Source organism: Neopsephotus bourkii, unplaced genomic scaffold (assembly GCF_033783945.1).
Source record: "Neopsephotus bourkii isolate Nb327-2 ecotype Australia unplaced genomic scaffold, CSIRO-AGI_Nbou_v1 NB_989, whole genome shotgun sequence".
Lineage (NCBI taxonomy): Eukaryota > Metazoa > Chordata > Aves > Psittaciformes > Psittacidae > Neopsephotus > Neopsephotus bourkii.
In genome coordinates, this window is record NW_026901481.1 from 1,020,697 (window position 1) to 1,043,559 (window position 22,863).

Genomic DNA, 22,863 nt, shown 5'->3' on the forward strand with positions numbered 1-22,863 from the left:
GGCCGCATCCGGCACCGGGAGCCCCGGGATGCTCCGCGTTGACTCAGCCCCGCGCCGGCGCTGCCGGGAAGCGCCCTTTCGGTGCGGCTCCTGCCGGGAACCGCGGCCAGAGGTCGCCGAGGTCTCGCCCGACGGCGCCCGACGCTCCCACGGCACCGCCGGCACCCAACGGTGCCCCTCAGCACCCAGCGGTGCTCACCAGCACCCAACGGCACCCACCAGCACCTAACAGCATCTGAAAGCACCCAGCAGTGCCTCCAGCACCCAACGGTGCTCACCAGCACCCAACGGCACCCACCAGCACCTAACAGCATCTGAAAGCACCCAGCAGTGCCTCCAGCACCCAACGGTGCTCACCAGCACCCAACGGCACCCACCAGCACCTAACAGCATCTGAAAGCACCCAGTGGTGCTCCCCAGCACCCAACGGTGCTCACCAGCACCCAACGGTGCCCCTCAGCACCCAACGGCATCTGAAAACACCCAGCGGTGCTCCCCAGCACCCAACGGTGCTCACCAGCACCAAACACCAGGTGCCCAGCACCCAACGGTGCCAGCACCCAGGACCCCAGCACCTAACGCTCTGAGCACCCACGTGCCCCAGCACCCAACGGTGCCCAGCACCACGGCAGCACCACGGTGCCCAGCACCCAACGGTGCTCACCAGCACCTAACAGCATCTGAAAACACCCAGCAGTGCTCCCCAGCACCCAACGGTGCCCCTCAGCACCCAATGGCACCCACCAGCACCTAACAGCATCTGAAAGCACCCAGCGGTGCTCCCCAGCACCCAACGGTGCCCCTCAGCACCCAATGGCACCCACCAGCACCTAACAGCATCTGAAAGCACCCAGCAGTGCTCCCCAGCACCCAACGGTGCCCCTCAGCACCCAACGGTGCCCCTCAGCACCCAACGGTGCCCCTCAGCACCCAACGGTGCCCCTCAGCACCTAACAGCATCTGAAAACACCCAGCGGTGCTCCCCAGCACCCAGCGGTGCTCCCCAGCACCCAACGGTGCCCCTCAGCACCCAGTGGCACCCACCAGCACCTAACAGCATCTGAAAGCACCCAGCGGTGCTCCCCAGCACCCAGTGGTGCCCCTCAGCACCCAATGGCACCCACCAGCACCTAACAGCATCTGAAAGCACCCAGCGGTGCTCCCCAGCACCCAACGGTGCCCCTCAGCAACCACCAGCACCCAACGGTGCTCACCAGCACCTAACGGCACCCACCAGCACCTAATGGCATCCCAAAGCACCCAGCAGCATTACTCAGCACCCAATGGCACCCACCAGCACCCAACGGTGCTCCCCAGCACCTAACAGCACCCACCAGCACCCAGTGGTGCTCCTCAGCACCCACAAGCACCCAACGGCCCCATCATAACCCAGCAGTGACTGTCAGACCCATCAACACCCACCAGCACCACAATGGCCCTATTGGCACACAACAGTGCCCACCAGTAGCCCCACCAACACCCACCAGTACCCATCATTGCCATCAGCAGCCGGCAGCACCCACAGCCCCATTGGCACCCAACAGTCCCCATCAGAACCACCAACACCCACCAGCGCCATGGCATCCATGAGCACCCATCATCCTCATCAGCATCCACCAGCACCCATCATCCACAGGGTACCACAGCCTCCGAGGCACCCATCAGCCCTATGAGCATCCGTTAGCACCCATCAGCAGCCGTGCTCCCATGGGCGGATGACCTGATGCAGCGTCACGGCAAAACACACCACGACATGGGCAGACACGTCACGGCACAGGCTAACATGCCATGACACGGACACACACGTCACGGCACTGGCCAACACGCCATGACACGGACACACACGTCACGGCACAGGCCAACATGCCATGACACGGACACACACGTCACGGCACTGGCCAACATGCCATGACACGGACACACACGTCACGGCACTGGCCAACATGCCATGACACGGACACACACGTCACGGCACTGGCCAACACGCCATGACACGGACACACACGTCACGGCACTGGCCAGCATGCCATGACACGGACACACACGTCACGGCACAGGCCAACATGCCATGACACGGACACACACGTCACGGCACTGGCCAACATGCCATGACACGGACACACACGTCACGGCACTGGCCAGCATGCCATGACACGGACACACACGTCACGGCACAGGCCAACACCCCAGGACATGGAGGGGGACCCCGGGGTGCGGGTGCCCCTGCCTCAGTTTCCCCAGCACCAAGGGGGGGGCACCTGCGTGTCCCCATCTGTGTCCCCATCCGTGTCACTGTCATGTCCCCATCTGTGCCACCTGCGCCAGCCCCTACCACATCTAAGGGCGAGCGCCCGACCCGCAGCTGTGTGGGGGCACCCATGGGTGCTGGGGGGGGGCACCCGGCCCCCACTATGGCCCCGCGCAGCTGCGGCTATGGTGCAACACGGGGGCATGCAATAACATGCATGCATGCCCTGCAACATGCGTGTTTACCCTGCAGCACATGTGCACCCTGTGACCCATGCGTGCTCCCTGCAACAGGCTCCATGCAGGGACACCCAGAGCCTGCACCACCCTGCCACACGCTGCAGCACACGTGTACACGCAGCAACATGCTGTAACACGCGTGTGCATGCAGCAACACGCTGTAACATGGATGCACAGACCGCAGAGTGTGTGCAGATGCCGTTGACACAGCCGTCCTTGCACGTGTGCCCCCAAACACGCCTGCACACACCAGAACACGCGTGGTCATGTGCTAACACATGTGTGATGGCTATAAAATATGTGTGATGCTGCACTAGGCTGATACATGCAGCCTCTATGCCCCGTCAGCTCCCAGTGCTCTCACACACACATGTGCACCCTCACACGCGTGTCTGCACACATGTGCGTGCACACACACCCCTGCCCCCCCCTTGCACACGCACACGGATCCCCACGTGCCCCTTGCACACGCACACGCTTGCACACGCGTGTACACGCTCCTGCGGGCTCCCACCCGCACACCTGAGCCTACAGGCTTCCACTGCTCGCACACGCGTGTGCACACACGTCTGCCCCTGACCCTGCACACGCGTGTGCCCCCTCTGTGACCGCCCTCACACGCTTACACGCACACACGCGTGTCCATCCCCCCCCCCGCACACGCGTGTGCGCAGCCCGTGCCGGGCCCTACCTCGCATGGTGATGCCGGTGCCGGCGGCGCGCGGGGCAGCGCTATAAGGGCGCGGGGGCCCCCCCCCCCGCCCCCCCCCCCCCCCCCCCCCCCCCCCCCCGCCCCCCGCCCCCCCCCCCCCCCTGCGCTGGAAGTTTCCGACTTTCCATGGGGCTGGGGGGGGGGGGAACTGAGGCACGAGGGGGGCGGGGACCCCGGGAGGGGGGGGCAGTGGCACCATCGGGGTCCCCCCCCAGCCCCACTCTGGGTCCGGCCGTGGGGTGCGGCCGCGGGACCCCGATGTATCCGGTGCAGCCGCCCTTGGGTGCCCCCCGGGACCCCGCACCCCCGCGGCCCCACGGCCGCCGATCCGGCCCCGTATCCGCGTGTGCCCGCGTCCGTCCCCGCATGCCCGTGCTCTCCCCGTGGCCCCATTTGCGATCCAACCCCCCCCCACCCCTCCCCGTGTCCGTGTCCCCCTTGTGTCCCACGGCCCTTTTGGCCCCGCCCACATCCCGTGACCCCGCCCACCGCACCATAGACCACGCCCACCTCTCCTATGACCACGCCCCTGGGGGAGGGGGTCCCGTGAGGACGTCAACGGAGACACCGGGGGGGGGGTCCCAAAGACGTGACGTCACTCCCGATTGCTGGTGATTACACACATGGTCAGCGGCCCGAGGGTGACGTCACACCCCCCCCCATTAGACCCCAATGGGGGACAGGGACCCCGGGGTGATGGGGACACAGGGGAGACCCCATAGAAAGGGGGGGACACACAGGGACCAGGGGGGACCCCAATGGATGCAGCAGCTCCAGCGTAGTACAAAACAGCTTTATTAGGGGGGGGGGGCAGCGAGGGGGGGGGGTCGGCAGCACCCATGGGTTGGGGGGCAGCACCCATGGGGTGTTTGGATAGAACCCATGGGTGGCGAGGCAGCACCTACGGGGGGGGGGTGTGTGGATACAACCCATGGGTGTTTGGGGAAGGGGGGGGCAGAGCCGCTGGGTGTTGGGAGGGGGCAGCAGCACCCATGGGTGCCGCCCTCACTTCCGGCCCTTCTGCTTCATGTGCAGCACGAAGTAGTCGTTGCAGGCGATGGTGAGCCCGGCCACCAGGGAGAAGAAGCCCTGGAAGCCAACTTTGCCATCGCGGCACTGGTCCAGGTCCTTCATGATCTTATCCAGCGCCATCGGGTCCCGTTGGTTCTTGGGGGGGGGAAATGATGGAAGAGGGGGGTCAGTGCCTGCCTAAATGGTGCCCAGGGGTTCGTTATGGGTGTTCCACCCAGGGGGCTGTGGGGTCCCGCTCTGCAGGGCTGTAGGATGCAGGGTGTAGCATCCCACCCACCCCAGGGTCCAATTCAGGGGTGTATGGGGTGGAATTTGGGGTGCTATAAGGTCCAAGCATGATGCACTAAGAGGACCCCCTTGGGGTGCTATGGGGTCTGATGCAAAGGTGCTCAAGGGTCTAATTCAGGGCTGTATGGGGTTGAATTTGGGGTGCGATAAGGTCCAAGTGTGAGGCACAAGGGGTGCTATAGGACAAATTCAGGGGTGTATGGAGTCGAATTTGGGGTGCTATATGGTTCAAGCCTGATGTGCTATGGAGACCCCACCCCAAGGTGCTATGGGGTCTGATCTAAGGGTGCTATAGGGCCCAATTCAGGGGTGTATGGGGTCGAATTTGGGGTGCTATAGGGTCCAAGCCTCATGTGCTATGGGGACAACCCCCCCCGGGGTACTATGGGGACCACCCCCCGGGGTGCTATGGGGACCACCCCCCGGGGTGCTATGGCCCCTGATCCAAGGGTGCTGTAGGATCCAATTCAGCAGTGTATGGAGTCGAATTTGGGGTACTATAGGGTCCAAGCCTGATGTGCTATGGAGAACCCCCCCCCAGAGGTGCTATGGGGTCTGATCCAAGGGTGCTCTAGGGTCCAATTCAGAGGTGTATGGAGTCAAATTTGGGGTGCTATATGGTCCAAGCCTGATGCACTAAGAGGACCCCCTTGGGGTGTTATGGGGTCTGATGCTCTAGGATCCAACCTGGGGTGTATGTTGTCAAATTTCAGGGCGCTTTGGGGTCCTATAGGGATGCTTTTGGGGTGCTATAGGGTCCAACCTGGGGTGTATGTGGTCAAATTTCAGGGTGCTTTGGGGTCCTATAGGGATGCTTTTGGGGTGCTCTAGGGTCCAACCTGGGGTGTATGTGGTCAAATTTCAGGGTGCTTTGGGGTCCTATAGGGATGCTTTTGGGGTGCTATAGGGTCCAACCTGGGGTGTATGTGGTCAAATTTCAGGGTGCTTTGGGGTCCTATAGGGATGCTTTTGGGGTGCTCTAGGGTCCAACCTGGGGTGTATGTGGTCAAATTTCAGGGTGCTTTGGGGTCCTATAGGGATGCTTTTGGGGTGCTCTAGGGTCCAAACTCGGGACCTATGGGACCCGATCCTGAGGGGGCCCCCCCCCACACCTCCAGGAAGCCGGGGAACTCCTTCTCCATGAGCGCCCGCAGGTCCTCCTTGCCGAGGTGGTTCTTGTCCCCCGCGTACTTATGGAAGGTGAACATGAGGGTCTCCATGGCGTGCTCCATCTGCGACGGCATGGTGGGGCTATGGGGATGGGGGGGTACAGTTTAACCGGGGGTCCCATACACCCCCTATACCCCCCTTCTCATTACACCCCGCTGAGGCTGGCACCGCTCATCACACGTGTGAGCGGTTTTCCAGCCGCTGGGAATGACTCAGCTCCGGCCGCACTCACTCCTATGGCCTGAGGGTGTGTCCCCCCCCTACCCACCCCCCCCCCTTCGGCTATGGGGCGCCCTGGGGAACCCCATTGCGCAAAGCCGCGGGCACGCCCTGCCTCTGTTTCCTCTTATAGGAGGTGTCATGGGGGGAGCATCATCTTCAATGGGCAATGCCCCCCCCACCAAAATGTGACCCCCCCCTAAAAGGGGTGACCCCCCCATCACTTTGCCTGGCAGAGGCATTGGGGGACAACAGAATAGGGGGATCCCCCCTAACTCTCAATGTGACCCCCTCCCCTCCTGGAGCTGCGGGAAGGGGTCTCGGGGGGGGCTCCCCGAAACAGGAACGGGCTCCACCTTCGAAACATGGCGGGGGTTAAGGGGGGGGCTTAAGGGGAGTTGCGGGGCTGCCCCCCCCACCGCCCCATCACCGGGACCCTCCCCCCCCAATCCCAAAGGGATGCGGGAGCCCCCCCGGAATGCGGGGACCCCCAAACCTCCGGGGGGGGGACTCACAGTGGGGCGGGGTTGGATCCCCCATTACGGGGGGGTCCTGCGGGGGATGGGGCAGGATTGAGGGGTCCCCCTTGGGGGGGGCAGGATTAGAGAGGGGGGAGCTCAATGAAAGGTTCAGGATGAGCCCCCCCCATTGGGGTGCAGGGATGGGGTCCCCCAAAGGATGAGGCTGCAGTGGGGGGGGGGGCTCGGGGGTTCCGGTACTCACGGCGGCGGCAGCGGGAGCGCAGCGGGCAGTGGCGGGGAGCGGCGCCGCCCGGGATAGGCACGGCAGGGGCGGGCCGGGGGGGTCCGGGCCGGCCCTCGCTGACTCACCCGCTGCCCGCATTAACCCCTTCGGCGGCCCCCCCCGAGCCACCGCCGGCCCCGTTACCCCCCCCGAGCCACCGGGATCCCCGTTATCCCCCCCCCGGGGTGCCCCGATCCCTCAGGATCCCCGTTATCCCCCCCGGGACCCCCCCCGATCCACCGGGATCCCCCCTCCTCGGGCCCCCCTGAGCCACCGGGACCCCCCTTACCCCCCCCTCAAGGACGGGACTCCCTGTCCCGTCGTCCCCCCCCCCCCCAATTCATCCCCATTCTCCCTTCGGGGGGAGGGCGGCACCCGGCGCGTGCAGCCTAATTACGGCTGATTAATTGATTAATCCCTCGCGCGTGCCGCCCCCCCCCCCCCCAGCACCCCCCCTATGGAGGGGAGGGGGGAGGGGTCACACACACAGACACAGACGGGACTCCCCCTATCCCCTCCCCCCCATACACACAGGGAGGGGGTTCCCGGGGTGCACCCCAAAAGGTGCAAAGGTTGAGGGCGGGGCCCTGAGAGCACCCATGGGTGCGGGCCCGGCACCCTCTGCCGGAGAGCGGGAGAAGGGCGAGGGCAGGCCCGGCCCCGGTGCCGCTCCTCGGGGGGGCGTCCTCCCCGCTTCCTCCTTTCTCCCCATATCTCCCCCCTCCAAACCCACCCCAGGAGCCCACTCCCCCCCCATAACGCCACGACCCCTCCCACCCCAATGCCCCTCCCTGATCCCCGGGGACCCCCACGGACCCCGGAGCCCCCCGCCCCGTCGGGTCCCTCTGCCCTTAAACAACATGGCGGCGGTGGCGCGGAGCCGCCTGCCCGCTCCCAACATGGCGGCCGCGCCTCGACGTGTCCGCAGGGTGCGGCGGCGGTGCCCGCTTGCCCTCACCCAACATGGTGGCGGCCAGCAGGGCTCCCCAAGGGCGCTGAAGCCGCAGCTGTGACCCGGATGTAGCTGCGCTCCTGCCCTTATCTAAGAGGGCGCCGCGCTCCGCGGCTTTCTCAACGGCGGTGAAGGCGTCGAGGTGAGTGTGACCCGGATGTGGGCGGGGCTCGGGGGGGTGGATATTACGTCACAGCGGAGCCGCCGCGGCAGCTTGCGAGCGGGGAGCGGAGCGGACGGAGCCAACATGGCGGCGCCGAGCCTGGGCCGGCCGTGACGGGGCGGTGTAGCGGGGCTGGGCCGGGCCGCGGCATGGCGCGGGCAGCGTGAGGGGCTGTGCCTGCTGGTGAAGGACGGTCCCGGGAGCAGGGGTTCCCCCCACACCTCAGCGCCATCCGGTACCGAGCAGCGGCAGCGTAGAGAGGCCTCGGGCGCCGGGGGATGGCGGCGTAGCGGGGCCGCGCAGCAGAGACCTGCGGAGCCTCCGCGCCGCCGAACCGGGGTCTTTGCGGCGGAGAACGGCGCCGCGGCCGCTCTTTGGGCCGGGAGGCTTCGCAGAGCTGGTGCCCCCCCGGCTGCGGGGGGCCGGAGCCGGTAACCGGGAGGGGTCGGGGCGAGCATCGCCCCTTCCCGCAGCCCCGCTTTGGGGTTCAGCTCCGGGAGCTTTAACTTATACGGGAGCGAAGGGCGTTTGTCTGCAGGGTCCGAGCAGGAGGCCCCAGGCCCGGCTCCCCCCCCCCGGTCGTTGGTGAGCGCGGAGGGGCCGCTATGGGCCCGGCTGTACGGGGGTAACCGAGCTCCGAGGCCTGCGCTTGGCTCCGAGGCGAGGTTCTCGCTTCCCCCCCGAGGCCCTCGGGAGCTGCGGCCGTGAGGAGGGAGCCGCTCGGGAGGAAAGGAGCAGGGAGGCCTCTCAGCAGCAGGGTTGTGGAACGAGACATGAGGTAGAGAGCGCAGGGAACCGAGCCCATCGGTTATTGAGGAGAAGGGGGGGAAACCCAAGCTTTTTTGGGGGGGAAAACCAAATAATTGGGTGGTTTCTGGCAAATCGCTGAATCCGGCTGCGGAAGTTTGGCTCCGGCGCTGCAAGAGGCACCAGGAACCTGCAGCCGGGGGAAGAAGCCAAGGAGCAAAGGGGATAGAAGCCTCCAGCACGGCTGCTGTGGGAAACCGGGATATCAGAGCTCCTCTGTAAGGTGGGTGCTGCTCCGTGTGTTGTGCGTGTGTCACCCATCCCTCCTTAATGGAGCCCTTCCAGGGTGGATATCTGGGCCTGATGGGGGTTGATGCCTCCAATGGGCCTGGCTGGGAATGTCTGGGAAGCCTTGGCTGCGGGTGGATCCCAACCCAGGCTCCTTTTGCTGATGGGTGAAGCTGTGTCCATGGCCCGAGTGTTGCTTGTGGGGGAGGCTCCGGGGGAGCAGCTCCAGAGCTTTGGAATGTGGGTGCCCAGGTATCGAGGGGGGGGGGGCTGTTCCTCGGTGTTGGAAATGGTGGCAGGAGTTAGATGAGGTCATGGAGTGAAGCTCAGCATCCTCCATGCACCGAATCTCCCCGATCTTACCCCAAAGCAGTGCCCAGCAGAGCTGCTGCTGCATCTGCCTCGTTCTCATGGCGTTACAGACACTGTGTGTGGTGACGCAGCGTGGCCGAGTGCTTCCTCTTCCTCCTCCTGAAGCCATTCCCCTTGCCCTGTCCCTGCATCCCTTGTCCCAAGCCCCTCTCCAGGTTTCCCCTTTAGGCAGTGGAGCTGCTCTAAGGGCTCCCCTTCAGGAGCCTTCTCCTCTCCAGGCTGCCCCAGCCCAGCTCTCTCAGCCTGGCTCCTATGGGAGCTCCACGTCCCTCTGGTGCTGCTGCCCCAGCGCTGGATGCAGGATGCAGGGGGGGGGTCTCACAGAGCCCAGCAGAGGGGCAGGACCCCCCCATGCTCCTGTCCTGGGGGTGCTCCCAGCACCGGGGAGGGGGGGGTGTTGATGGCTCATGGGGAGCTTCTCACCCAGCAGCCCTCAATCCCTCTCCATGGCTCTGGAACCATCCCATTGGGGTTTGGGACTTGTGTGGGCAGGGATGCGCTGTGAAGAGCTGGGGGGGTCTGGGATGGACCCCCCCAAAACCCCCACTGGGCATCAGGAGGAGCCGGGCGCCGGCTTTGGTGAAGCACAGAGCACCCAGAGCTTGTTTTTCCTGTTCACCTTCCAGTACTGGAATGACCCTGGGGGCTGAGGGCGGCTGGTGCCGGGTGTCTGAGCCTCCTGTCCCCCCCCCCATGCCCCCGGCCAGGGGCAGCTCCTGCTGATCCCTCCTGCAGCTCCGGCTGCTCCTCAAGGCAATCAGAGGGATTTAAGGCTTTTCTCAGGGTATCAGCACCCGGTGCTGTGGGGTTAAGGCAAGAGGGTGAGGGCAAGCTGGGATCTCATCCTCCCCATCTTCCCCTCCCATTGGAATCCCCTGGTGCCTGGAAGGGAAAACTCAGTGTGGTTGGGACCGAAGCATCCCAAGGGAACCTCTGCCCTGGTGAAAGGTCCCAGGAGCAGCTCTGAGGACAGAGGTCAGGCTCCTGTTGTGGTATCAACACACTCAGGGCTGCAGCAGGGACCCGGCAGGCACCGGTCAGCACCGGTGCCACGGCACCAAAGCGGTCTGGATGGGACCGTGCTGGTGTGGGTGCTCCCAGGTTAACGCTGCTCACCACAAGGGTTGCTGTGCCTTTCCTTCCCCAAAAGCTTAGGCATGGGGACAGGCTGGAATCCCTGGAAGCGTTCCCAAACGGCACAGCCCAGTCCCTCGGTGCCATGGGTTAGCGGTGGCCTTGGCCAGGATGAGCTTAAAGGGCTTTTCCAGACGGGTTGCTTCCATGATTCCATGTGATGCTGCTGTGGCTCTGGGGAAAGGCCTCTCCTTCACTCAGCATTCCCAAGGTTTCGGAGACTGGGGAGATGTGCTCCGACCACTGGGATCCAGCTCCATGGGCAGCTCCATGCATCTTCCACCAGGAACTGAAAGCGCTCGGGAGCCCTCCGGTGCCTCCCAGTGCGTGAGTCACCGCCTGTGCCGGGAATAGCTGGGAGATTCCTGCTGGTATCCCGTGTTTATCCTCCCTGCTATGGGAACAGCAACCAGGGGAAGCGGCTCTGGAGCCGGCTGAGCCATGAGGGAGCTCCCAGCACCGGACCTTGCCTGGAAGCCACCAGCGCAGGAGCAGGCTCTGCTCCCACCTCCCATAAGGAAAGAGCTCCCCTGAGCGTGTTGCGGTGCCGGCCTCAGGCTCCCGGTGTCACCGGGACGCAGGGGAGGCTATGGGGGTGTGGGTGCCGGTGCTGGGCGGTGGCAGAGCCGGGAGCAGCCGGTCTGACGAGGCCGCTGCTCCTCGCTTGGCTTTGAAGCCCAACAGGCCCGGACCTGCCGGGAGCCCCATTTCCTCCTCCCTTGATGTTTCGGTGTGATCCCAGTGCGGGCAGTGCCCGTGGGGTCATTGGGGTCCAACAGGGATGCAGGTCCTGCCCTGGAGCCCCAGAGCCTGGAGCTGGGGGGCGTTGGTTCATGGTAATGTGGCAGAGTTGGTGCTGGCAGAGCCAGGATGGTCCCAGCCCTTCGGTGTGGGATGCTCCAGTGGTAGGGAGGCTGAGCTGCAATGGTGGGATGGAGACAGAGCATCCATGGGGAAGGAGCTGCAGTGGTGGGATGGAGAGGGAGCATCCATTTTGAAGGAGCTGCAATGGTGGGATGCAGAGGCAGCATCCATGGGGAAGGAGCTGCAATGGTGGGATGCAGAGGCAGCATCCATGGGGAAGGAGCTGCAGTGGTCGGATGCAGAGGGAGCATCCATGGGGAAGGAGCTGCAGTGGTCGGATGCAGAGGGAGCATCCATTGGGAAGGAGTTGCAGTGGTCGGATGCAGAGGGAGCATCCATTGGGAAGGAGCTGCAATTGGGATGCAGAGGGAGCATCCATGGGGAAGGAGCTGCAATGGTGGGATGCAGAGGGAGCATCCATGGAGAAGGAGCTGCAGTGGTCGGATGCAGATGGAGCATCCATGGGGAAGGAGTTGCAATAGCAGGATGCAGATGGAGCATCCATGGGGAAGGAGCTGCAATGGCAGGATACAGAGGGAGCATCCATGGGGAAGGAGCTGCAATGGCAGGATACAGAGGGAGCATCCATGGGGAAGGAGCTGCAATGGCGGGATGCAGAGGGAGAATCCATTGGGAAGGAGCTGCAATGGTGGGATACAGAGGGAGCATCCATGGGGAAGGAGCTGCAATGGTGGGATACAGAGGGAGCATCCATTGGGAAGGAGCTGCAATGGTGGGATGCAGAGGGAGCATCCATTGGGAAGGAGCTGCAGTGGTCGGATGCAGAGGGAGCATCCATGGGGAAGGAGCTGCAGTGGCGGGATGCAGAGGGAGCATCCATGGGGAAGGAGCTGCAATGGTGGGATGCAGAGGGAGCATCCATTGGGAAGGAGCTGCAGTTGTCGGATGCAGAGGGAGCATCCATGGAGAAGGAGCTGTAGTGGTGGGATGCAGAGGGATCATCCATGGGGAAGGAGCTGCAATATCAGGATACAGAGGGAGCATCCATGGGGAAGGAGCTGCAGTGGTCGGATGCAGAGAGAGCATCCATGGAGAAGGAGCTGCAATATCAGGATACAGAGGGAGCATCCATGGGGAAGGAGCTGCAATGGCGGGATGCAGAGGGAGCATCCATGGGGAAGGAGCTGCAGTAGTGGGATGCAGAGGGAGCATCCATTGGGAAGGAGCTGCAGTGGTCGGATGCAGAGGGAGCATCCATTGGGAAGGAGCTGCAATTGGGATACAGAGGGAGCATCCATTGGGAAGGAGCTGCAGTGGTGGGATACAGAGGGAGCATCCATGGAGAAGGAGCTGCAATTGGGATACAGAAGCAGCATCCATTGGGATTGGCTTCAACGCTGTGTCCGTTGCCTCGCAGGCTCGAGGCGCTGCCGGGGGCCACGATGGCCTCCTTCAAGCGGAGCCGGGCGCAGGCGTGGCCGGAGGAGCGCGGCGACCGCGAGCACGGGCTCTACAGCCTGCACCGCATGTTCGACATCGTGGGCACGCACCTGACGCACCGCGACGTGCGCGTCCTCTCCTTCCTCTTCGTGGACGTCATCGACGACTACGAGCGGGGCATGATCCGCAGCGGGCGGGATTTCCTGCTGGCGCTGGAGCGCCAGGGCCGCTGCGACGAGACCAACTTCCGCCAGGTGCTGCAGCTCCTGCGCATCATCACCCGCCACGACCTGCTGCCCTACGTCACCCTCAAGCGCCGGCGCGCCGGTGAGTGCCACCCTCGCCACTTGGGGGGGGACCCAATGGAGGGGAAAGGTTGGGGGGGGGTGATGGGGTTTAACACGCACTCATGGGTTTGGTGGGTAAGGAGGTGTTTGGGGGTTTAGCAATGGAGAATGGAGTGAGTCCCACTTCATACAATCCCAAAGGTTGGAAGGGACCTCAAGGGATCATCTGGTCCAACCCCCCTGCAAGAGCAGGGTAACCTAGGGTACATCACACAGGAGCTTGTCCATGCAGGCCTTGAGTATCTCCAATGTGGGAGACTGCACAACCCCCCTGGGCAACCTGTTCCAGTGCTCTGGCACTCCCACAGTAAAGAAGTGGAACCTTCTATGCTCCAGTTTACACCCATTGCCCCTTGTCCTAGCACTGGACATCACTGAAGAAACCCTAGCTCCATCATCCTGACACCCACCCTTTACATAGTTGTAACCATTGATGAGGTCACCCCTCAGTCTCCAAGCTAAAGAGACCCAGCTCCCTCAGCCTCTCCTCATAAGGGAGATGCTCCACTCCCTTCATCATCTTTGTGGCTCTGCACTGGACCCTTTCAAGCAGTTCCCTGTCCTTCTTGAACTGAGGGGCCCAGAACTGGACCCAATATTCCAGATGCGGCCTCACCAAGGCAGAGTAGAGGGGCAGGAGAACCTCTCTTGCCCTACCAACCACCCCTGTTCTAATGCACTTCTCCCAGTACCTGCTGCTGGGCTCTGCTTTGTAGGGAAACGATGCTTTTGGCACCACATCCCCCTTGGGGTGAGGTCATGGAATGGGTTTGGGTCAGAAAGGACCTTAAGATCATCCCATTCCAACCCCAGTGCTATGGGAGATGCTGTGGGTGCCATCAGCACTGCAATGGGCAGCACACACAGAGGGCGGACTGAGAACCCCCTGTCCAAATCCAGGGGTTTCTTCACCCGTTTTCCATCGGGATGCACCAAACCCTCCTCTTCTGCTGCCCCTTTTTCCCCTGGTTCTCCCCCAAGACCCCTTTGGGGTCATCACCCCATAATGTACAGTGCAGAGGCCATCGCCTGCTCCGGCAGGGTTCACCCCTGGAGTTTGCATCTTTGCCTTACATTAGGATAATGGGCCTTTTGTTCCAGCAATTCCCTATTCCCGGTTTCTGCTCACACCATTCCCTGGAAAGCAGCAAGTGGGGGCAGGCCCTGAAAAGAGCCTGGTGCTGGTTCCATGGGGTTCATCTGTGCCTCAATGTGCCCTTGTTCTGGAGGGTTTTGGGGTGTCTCAGTGCTATTTCGGGGGCGTCTCGAGCAGCTTTTTGGGGCCAAAATCCCACCTAAGGCTGCTGGTTCCATGGGGTTCATCTGTGCCTCAATGTGCCCTTGTTCTGGAGGGTTTTGGGGTGTCTCAGTGGTATTTTGGGGGCGTCTCGAGCAGCTTTTTGGGCCAAAATCCCACCTAAGGCTGCTGGTTCCATGGGGTTCATCTGTGCCTCAATGTGCCCTTGTTCTGGAGGGTTTTGGGGTGTCTCAGTGCTATTTTGGGGGCGTCTCGAGCAGCTTTGGGCAAATTCCACCTAAGGCTGCTGGTTCCATGGGGTTCATCTGTGCCTCAATGTGCCCTTGTTCTGGAGGGTTTTGGGGTGTCTCAGTGCTATTTTGGGGGGTCTCGAGCAGCTTTTTGGGGCCAAAATCCCACCTAAGGCTGCTGGTTCCATGGGGTTCATCTGTGCCTCAATGTGCCCTTGTTCTGGAGGGTTTTGGGGTGTCTCAGTGCTATTTTGGGGGCGTCTCGAGCAGCGTTTTGGGGCCAAAATCCCACCTAAGGCTGCTGGTTCCATGGGGTTCATCTGTGCCTCAATGTGCCCTTGTTCTGGAGGGTTTTGGGGTGTCTCAGTGCTATTTTGGGGGGTCTCGAGCAGCTTTTTGGGGCCAAAATCCCACCTAAGGCTGCTGGTTCCATGGGGTTCATCTGTGCCTCAATGTGCCCTTGTTCTGGAGGGTTTTGGGGTGTCTCAGTGCTATTTTGGGGGCGTCTCGAGCAGCTTTTTGGGGCCAAAATCCCACCTAAGGCTGCTGGTTCCATGGGGTTCATCTGTGCCTCAATGTGCCCTTGTTCTGGAGGGTTTTGGGGTGTCTCAGTGGTATTTTGGGGGCATCTCGAGCAGCTTTCTGGGGCCAAAATCCCACCTAAGGCTGCTGTGCCCCCTGTGCTGGGAGCTGGGAGCTTCCCCATTGGGTTTTGGGGTAGGTTGATGGTGAAGATGGTAGCAGGGTGGTTTGAGGTTGGTGTTCACGCCATCAGAGGAGCAGTGCTCAGTGCTCAGGAGACCCCATTCCTGTGGAAAGGGTTTCATCAAACAGCCAAAAGCAGGATTTGCACTGCCTTTAATAGGAAAAGCATCCCCCATGGGGTTTGTAGCCCCATTTGCAGCTCCAGAGCAGGGATTGATGGCTCCATAGCGAGCGTTCCCTGTTCCCGTGTCCTTCCAGACCCCGCAGGTCTGTTTCCTCCTGCCTCATTCATATTCATGGCTAGGAGAGGGAGGTACTGGGGGGGGACGGACCCACATCCCCATAGCAGCTTCCCATGGGGATCCCCCTTTTCCTTCTCTTTCCCAGTGTGTCCGGACCTGGTGGACAAGTACCTGGAGGAGACGTCCATCCGCTACGTGACGCCGCGCGCGCACAGCGATGCGGAGCACAGCCTCGGCCACCCCCAGAAATCAGGTGGGTGCTGTGGGGCACCCCATTGGGATCATCCCTCCCCCCGTCAGTGATACCGGACCCTATGGGGCTGCTTGGTTTGGGGGGGGCACGGTTTGAGCTCCCCCTTTGTGCTCTCCTAGGATGGAGGGATGGAGCTGGGGATGATGGAGATGCTCCAACATGGATGTGGAGGGTGCCCCATTGGGACCGGGGGGGTGTCTGTGTGTCCCTAACCGTGTCCCCCCCACCTGCAGTGCCTCCCCACCACCCCGTGGTCTGCTGCTCCGCAGCGGGACCCCAGATCTGTACCAAGAGGCCCGGGCGCAGCAGGACCCTCCTGGGCAGCCAGCGCAAGAGGAGGAAGTCGGCGACACCGGACCCCAAGGAGAAGCAGACCTGCGGTAAGGAGCTCTTGGGGGGCTCAGTGTGGGGCTTTGGGAGGGGGTTCAATGAGGGGCCTTGAGGAGCTCAATGTGGGGCTTTGGGGGGGCTCAATGTGGGGCTTTGGAGGGGCTCAGTGTGGGGCCTTGGGGGAGCTCAGTGAGGGGCTTTGGGGGAGCTCAGTGAGGGGCTTTGGGAGAGCTCAGTGAGGGGCTTTGGGGGAGCTCAGTGAGGGGCTTTGGGGGAGCTCAGTGTGGGGGGGGAGCTCAATGTGGGGCTTTGGGGGGGCTCAATGTGGGGCTTTAGAGGGGTTCAGTGTGGGGCTTTGGTGGGGCTCAGTGTGGGGCTTTGGGGGAGCTCAGTGTGGGGCTTTGGGGGAGCTCAATGTGGGGCTTTAGGGGGCTCAGTGTGGGGCCTTGGGGTGCTCAATGTGGGGCTCTAGAGGGGCTCTGGGGCTGTGTGGGTTTGGGGTGAGTGTGGGGCTCTGAGGGGCTCAGTGTGGGGCTCTAGAGGGGCTCAGTGTGGGGCTTTGAGGGGGTCAATGTGGGGCTTTGGGGAGCCTCAGTGTGGGCTTAGGAGAGCTCAGTGTGGGGCTTTGGAGGAGTGTGGTGGTTAGGGGGGCTCAGTGTGGGGCCATGGGGGGCTCAATGTGGGGCTTTAGGGGGGCTCAGTGTGGGGCCATGGGGGGCTCAATGTGGGGCTTTAGAGAGGCTCAGTGTGCGGCTTTAGGGGGGCTCCATGTGGGGCTTTAGGGGGGTTCAGTGTGGGGCTTTAGGGGGGTTCAGTTTGGGGCTTTAGGGGAGCTCAGTGTGGGGCTTTTGGGGGAGCTCAGTGTGGGGCTTTGGGGGTAGTGTGGGGCTGGGAGCTCAGTGTGGTGGGGCTTTAGAGGGGCTCAGTGTGGGGCTTTAGGGGGGCTCAGTGTGGGGCTTTAGAGGGGCTCAGTGTGGGGCTTTAGAGGGGCTCAGTGTGGGGCTTTAGAGGGGCTCAGTGTGGGGCTTTAGAGGGGCTCAGTGTGGGGCTTTAGAGGGGCTCAGTGTGGGGCTTTGGGGGAGCCTCAGTGTGGGGCTTTAGGAGAGCTCAGTGTGGGGCTTTGGGGGAGCTCAGTGTGGGGCTTTAGAGGGGCTCAGTGTGGGGCTTTGGGGGAGCTCAGTGTGGGGCTTTAGAGGCGCTCAGTGTGGGGCTTTAGGGGGGCTCAGTGTGGGGCTTTGGGGGAGCTCAGTGTGGGGCTTTAGAAGGCTCAATGTGTGGCTTTGGGGGAGCTCAATGTGGGGCTTTGGGGGGGCTCAGTGTGGGGCTTTAGAGGGGCTCAATGTGGGGCTTTGGGGGGAGGTCAATGTGGGGCTTTAGAGGGGCTCAATATGGGGCTTTAGAGGGGCTCAATATGGGGCTTTAGAGGGGCTCAATATGGGGCTTTAGAGGGGCTCAATATGGGGCTTTAGAGGGGCTCAATATGGGGCTTTAGAGGGGCTCAGTGTGGGGCTTTGGGGGAGCTCAATGTGGGGCTTTGGGTGAGCTCAGTTTGGGGCCTTGGGGGGCTCAATGTGGGGCTTTGAGGGGGTTCAGTGTAGGCCTTTGGGGGGCTCAATATGGGGCTTTAGAAGGGCTCAGCGTGGGGCCATGGGGTGCTCAGAGCAACGCCCACCCTCCCCATCTCCCCCCCCGTCAGACATCCGCCTGCGAGTGCGAGCCGAGTACTGCCAGCACGAGACAGCGCTTCAGGGCAACGTCTTCTCCAACAAGCAGGACCCTTTGGAGCGGCAGTTCGAGCGCTTCAACCAGGCCAACACCATCCTCAAGTCCCGGGACCTGGGCTCCATCATCTGTGACATAAAGTTCTCAGAGCTCACCTACCTCGACGCCTTCTGGCGCGATTACATCAACGGCTCCTTGCTGGAAGCCCTCAAGGGCGTCTTCATCACGGACTCGCTCAAGCAAGCCGTGGGCCACGAAGCCATCAAACTGCTGGTCAATGTGGACGAGGAGGATTACGAGGTCGGGCGTCAGAAACTCCTGAGGAACTTGATGCTGCAGACGGCTCCTTGATGCAGCCCCTGCCTTGGTGTTGGGGGGCAGCTTCTTGTTGGGAAGGGGGGGGCTTTTCCTTAAGAGAGAAACCGATGGTGGACCCCCCCATGTCCCCATCCCATTGGAGGGGTTGGAGAGGCCCTGATGTGTCCCTCTCCCCTTGTTCTGTCACCCCACACCCCCCCCCCATTTTGTTTCACTTGGGGTGGTTGGGTTTTTTTTCCCCTCTTGTTTTCTATCCATTAAAACCAACAGAAAAAAGGCAAATTCCTGCCTGGGGCACCTCAGTGCTGGCGCCGGGCGAGATTGGGGCTGGGTGGGCTCAGCCCTGGGGTGGCTTTGTCGCCCTGTTGCCCTTTGTCACCATTATGGGGGGGATGCTCTGGGGGCAGCCACATCCCCCCCTTTGTTCCTCTTCATCCCCCCCGCATCCTCCTCCTCCTCCCTGTCGCCTCGGTGGGTTTCTCAGGAGTAAAACCATCCCCGCGGCATCCCCTGGACCATGTGCCTTCGTGTCCCCCTCCCCTGCAGGGCTGGGGGGGGGCAGGACCAGCGCCAAGGGGTTTCCACCCCCCCCCCCCATCCCAGCTGCCAACTGGGGCAGGTTGGGGCACCCTGCCCTGCCTGTTGCTGGCAGCAGGCAGCTGAGTCCCTGCCTGCACTTGGGGACCGAGGGGGGGGGTGGCTGCAGTGTGTGGTCCATGCCCCCCCCCCTGCAGCTCCTAGGGTGGGGAAGGGGGGGGTGTTACAGCTCCATCCCTGTTTTGTGGTGTTTCCCCCCATCCCCACGCGGTGATGACCCCTTGGGGTAGGGGAGGCAGCCCCCCCCCCCCACAAGCCCCCCCAATCTTCTGCTTTCGGACAGTTCCGGCACAATTTGGTGTAATTTCTGTGACTTCTGTATTTTTTAAGCTCCACTCGAACATCATAATCCCTGTGTAGCTTTTGGGTTTCTTGAAATAAACATCTACTGCAGCACCCGGCTCCTTCCTTCCGCACAAGCACCGGGACCCCCAAAACCGGGCTTTGGGGGGGGAGCCCTCCTTCTGCCCCCCAAGTGCATCCTGCTGCTGTGATCGGGGTGAATCAGCCTGTGATGGAGTCAGTGTAGCTCATGGCACCATCCCCACGGTGCCATAGAGGTCGTGCCGGCGGTGGCTCTGCACCGGGATCTCGCGCCGGATGCGGTGCAGGTACTCCAGGTCAATCTCTGCATAGCAGAGCCCCGGCCCCTCGTGGCACTGAGCCACCACAGCCCCCCACGGGTCCACCACCAACGAGTGGCCATAGGACGTCCGGTGCTCGTGGTTCTTCCCGGTTTGGGCTGCCGCCACCACGTAGCACTGGGTCTCAATGGCCCTGGCACGCAGCAGAACCTGCCGGGGACGTGGCGCTACCAAACCCAGCTCTGGAAGGGGCAGTTGTGCCCCTTAAATACCCCTTAAAAGGGGGTTTTATCCTCGTTGTGGCTGCAGGGTCTGGACTCACCTCCCAGTGCGCTGAGCCCGTGTGCACGGTGAAGGCCGAGGGGTAGGTGAGGATCTCGGCACCGGCGCGTTGCAGTGCCAACGAGAGCTCAGGGAACCGCAAGTCGTAGCAGATGGAGAGGCCAAGCTGGTGATGGGGAGAATGGGGGGATGTCGGTGAGGATGCGGTGCTGGGATGCGATGGGACATGGGAAGGGATGTGGGTACTCGCCCATGGGACATGGGAAGGGATGTGGGTACTCGCCCATGCCATACCTTGCCTGCCGGTGTGCTCACCGGTGCCACGATCTCAGTGCCGGGGTTGGTGAAGCTGCTCTCCTTCATGGACACGCGTCCCTCCAGCTCCACATCACACAGGTGGGTCTTCCTGTACGCAGCCACCAGGTGACCTGGGGGACAATAAGGGGTGAAAGGGCAAAACGGGACCCCCATATCAGTGGGGCAGAGCATCGGGGGGTGCCTCACCGGTGGAGTCCAGCAGCACGTGGCAGTTGTAGATGCGCCGCGTGGTCGCCCAATCCCGGCCGCGCTCATGGAAGCCACCCAAGGACAACCAAACACCGCAGTCCCTGCGATAGGGACCGCGGTGACACCGGCTCTGCCGGGGGGCCCCAAACCTCCAAGCCCGGCAGGCGGTACCTGGCCAGCTCCGCGTAGCGCCCCATGAGGGCCCCATCCAGCCCCTCGGCCAGGCTGAGGGTCTGGGCTGGGTCGCAGCCGATGTAGTCGAAGCCTTCGGGGAGGAAGACGAGGCAGGCACCGCGCTGAGCCGCCTCCCGCACCAGCCCGGCACAGGCCGTGAAGTTCTGCTCCTTGTCCGGTGTGGAGGTCACCTGGCCCACGGCCACCAGCGGCTTCGTGGCCATGGCGCGGCACAGGGCAGCACCGGCACTGAGGGGGGGCAGGCGGCACAGAGCGCTCAGCCTGGGTGGGGGGACATGGGTGGGGATGGGGGGCACAGCACAGGATGGGGATTGGGGGGATAGGACCCGGACCCATGGCCATGGGATTGATGGCGCACAGGGGCATGGGGGGGGGAACACACCGCAGCACCCCAAAACTGCCCTTGGCAGTGCCCAGGCCTGACCCTAACTGCCCCCAACACCCCAAAACTGCCCCCAGCACCTTTCAAACTGCCCCTGGCACCCCCAAAACTGCCCCCAGCACCCCAAAACTGCCCCCAGCATCCCAAAACTGCCCCCAGCACCTTTCAAACTGCCCCCAACACCCCAAAACTGCCCCCAGCACCCCAAAACTCCCACCAGCACCCCCAAAATTGCCCCCAACATCCCAAAACTGCCCCCAGCACCATTCAAACTGCCCCCAGGACCCCAAAACTGCCCCAGCAGTGCCCAGGCCAAATCCCAACTGCCCCCAACACCCCAAAACTGCTCCCAGATCCCCCGAAACTGCCCCGAAGACCGTAAAACTGCCCCAGCACCCGAAAACTGCCCCAGCAGTGCCCAGGCCAGACCCCAACTGCCCCCAGCACCCCAAAACTGCCCCAGCACCCCCAAAGCCACCCCCGGCACCCTTGAAGCCGCCTCAGAACCCCCAAAACTGCCCCAGGCCAGCCCCGAAAGTGCCCCCAGCGCCCTCAGTTACCTCCAGCACCCCTCAAACTGACACAGCTCTACTCCAGGCCAGACCCCAGCAGCCCCAGCACCCCCAAATCTGCTCCAGGCACTCCCAAAACTGCCCCAGCTGTGCCCCATATCAGGCCGCCCCAATTGCCCCATTTGCCCCAAATCCCCCCCCCGGTGCCGCTCCCGTCCCCCCCCGCTCCGTACATGCGCCACCGGCGGCACCTCGGGGCCCGGAGCGAAGTCCCCCCCGCGCCCGCAACAAAGATGGCGCCGGCAGCGCCTCAGCGCCGGCTCCGTTGCCCTACACAAACATGGCGGCCGCCTCGCCTTGCTTCCGCTTCCCGCCGGAAGGGGGCGTGGCCGTGGGCCGTGGGCAAGATGGCGGACAGCGGGAAGGGGCGGCCGGCAGCGGGCGGGGGGAAGGCGCCCACCGCGGAGCAGGTCCGGGACCGGCGCCGGGACCGGGGGGGTCCGGGAGGAGGAGGGGGAGGAGGGGAATGGGGGGGGTGCCGGCAGTGGGGCGGGGTCTGCGGTGCATCCCCCCTCACGGCGCTGTCCGCGCAGGTCGTGGCTCGGTTCAACCGGCTGCGGCAGGAGCAGCGCGGCCTCGCCTCGAAGGCGGCGGAGCTGGAGCTGGAGCTCAACGAGCACAGGTGGGGGGGGAGTCCGGGCAAGGGGGGGGAGCTGGGGGAGGAGGGGAAGAGGGGGGGGCTGGGTGAGGATTGGGGGGGTCCGGATAAAGGAAGGGGGGGGCTGGGTGAGGAGGGGGGAGGGGTCAGGGTAACGGTTGGGGGGTCCTGGTTAGGAGGGGGGTGTTGTCCGGATGAGGAAGGGAAGGGGTCCAGGAAAGGGGGGGGGTTATCCGGCTAAGGAGGGGGGGCTCCGGGTAAGGATGGGGGGGGAGGCCGGGTAAAGGGGGGGGGTGCCCATTTGAGGGGGGGGGTAGGTGGGGGGGGGGGTGGTTCCGGTCGCGTGTCCCCGTGACCCCCCCCCGCAGCCTCGTCATTGAGACCCTGCGGGAAGTGGACCCCACACGGAAGTGTTACCGGATGGTGGGGGGCATCCTGGTGGAGCGCACGGTCAAGGAGGTGCTGCCCGCACTGGAGAGCAACAAGGAGCAGGTCAGGGAAGCGGGGTGGGGGGGTCCCCATCCCGTTACGTGTCCGTACCCCCCTCGGTGGAGCCGCTTTTACCTTCCCCTTTCCCCCCCAACCCAGATCAGCAAAATCATCGCGACGCTGAACCAGCAGCTGCAGGCCAAGGGCCGGGAGCTGAACGAGTTCCGGGAGCAGCACCAGATCCGCCTGGTGGGCGAGGACGAGCCCCGGCAGCCCCCCGGGGACGGTGCCGGGGGGACCGCAGCCAAAGGGGGCTCTGCCGGGGTCCTGGTCTCGTAGCACCCGGTCCCGGCTTCCTCCTCCTCTTCCTCCGCGCTTGTGCTTTTGTTTAATAAATGTTGGGTTTTTTTCCCCCCTTTGGTTGTGGGTGCTGAGGGGGTTTGGGGGAGGGGTGGAGGGAAAGGGGGTGCAGCCCCATATAGGGTTAGATCCCCCTTATTTTGCCCCAAGCGACTTCCAGAGCCCCCCCCCAGCAGTGGGGATGAATGAGGATGGCGGGGTGGACCCCAAAAGACAGTGGAGGGGTTCTGAAGGGGTTCTGGAGGTGGTGGCAGCGGGCAGGGACGGTGTCACCGTGCCCCTGCCGATCCGGTGCGTGCTGGTGTGTGCTGGCACGTGGCACCGCGCTGTTGACTGTACACAGCCCCTGCCTGTGGCGTCACCACCACCACCACCGGGC

At 63.4% G+C, this 22,863-nt stretch overlaps 4 protein-coding genes across 4 annotated transcripts; 2 read left to right on the plus strand and 2 right to left on the minus strand.

Moving 5' to 3' along the window:
- Positions 1-3,978: 3,978 nt before the first annotated feature.
- On the minus strand, positions 3,979-6,721 carry S100A10 (S100 calcium binding protein A10). Its single transcript, XM_061359549.1, has 3 exons — positions 6,632-6,721; positions 5,632-5,770; positions 3,979-4,366 (listed from the first exon to the last, which is right to left on the minus strand). The coding sequence occupies exons 2-3, from the start codon at positions 5,761-5,763 to the stop codon at positions 4,205-4,207; spliced, it is 294 nt and encodes a 97-aa protein (XP_061215533.1). The 5' UTR covers positions 5,764-5,770; positions 6,632-6,721; the 3' UTR covers positions 3,979-4,204.
- Positions 6,722-12,546: 5,825 nt separating this feature from the next.
- On the plus strand, positions 12,547-18,053 carry DEDD (death effector domain containing). Its single transcript, XM_061359548.1, has 4 exons — positions 12,547-12,900; positions 15,501-15,608; positions 15,842-15,988; positions 17,635-18,053. Exons 1-4 carry the CDS (start codon positions 12,576-12,578, stop codon positions 18,009-18,011), a joined length of 957 nt encoding a protein of 318 aa, XP_061215532.1. The 5' UTR covers positions 12,547-12,575; the 3' UTR covers positions 18,012-18,053.
- A 1,052-nt stretch (positions 18,054-19,105) lies between these two features.
- On the minus strand, positions 19,106-21,416 carry NIT1 (nitrilase 1). Its single transcript, XM_061359551.1, has 6 exons — positions 21,271-21,416; positions 20,120-20,404; positions 19,946-20,049; positions 19,736-19,869; positions 19,482-19,607; positions 19,106-19,369 (listed from the first exon to the last, which is right to left on the minus strand). Coding segments are annotated over exons 1-6 (915 nt in total). The 5' UTR covers positions 21,273-21,416.
- A 23-nt stretch (positions 21,417-21,439) lies between these two features.
- On the plus strand, positions 21,440-22,474 carry PFDN2 (prefoldin subunit 2). The gene is made up of 4 exons (XM_061359552.1): positions 21,440-21,507; positions 21,631-21,719; positions 22,064-22,187; positions 22,284-22,474. Exons 1-4 carry the CDS (start codon positions 21,445-21,447, stop codon positions 22,461-22,463), a joined length of 456 nt encoding a protein of 151 aa, XP_061215536.1. The 5' UTR covers positions 21,440-21,444; the 3' UTR covers positions 22,464-22,474.
- Positions 22,475-22,863: the final 389 nt, after the last annotated feature.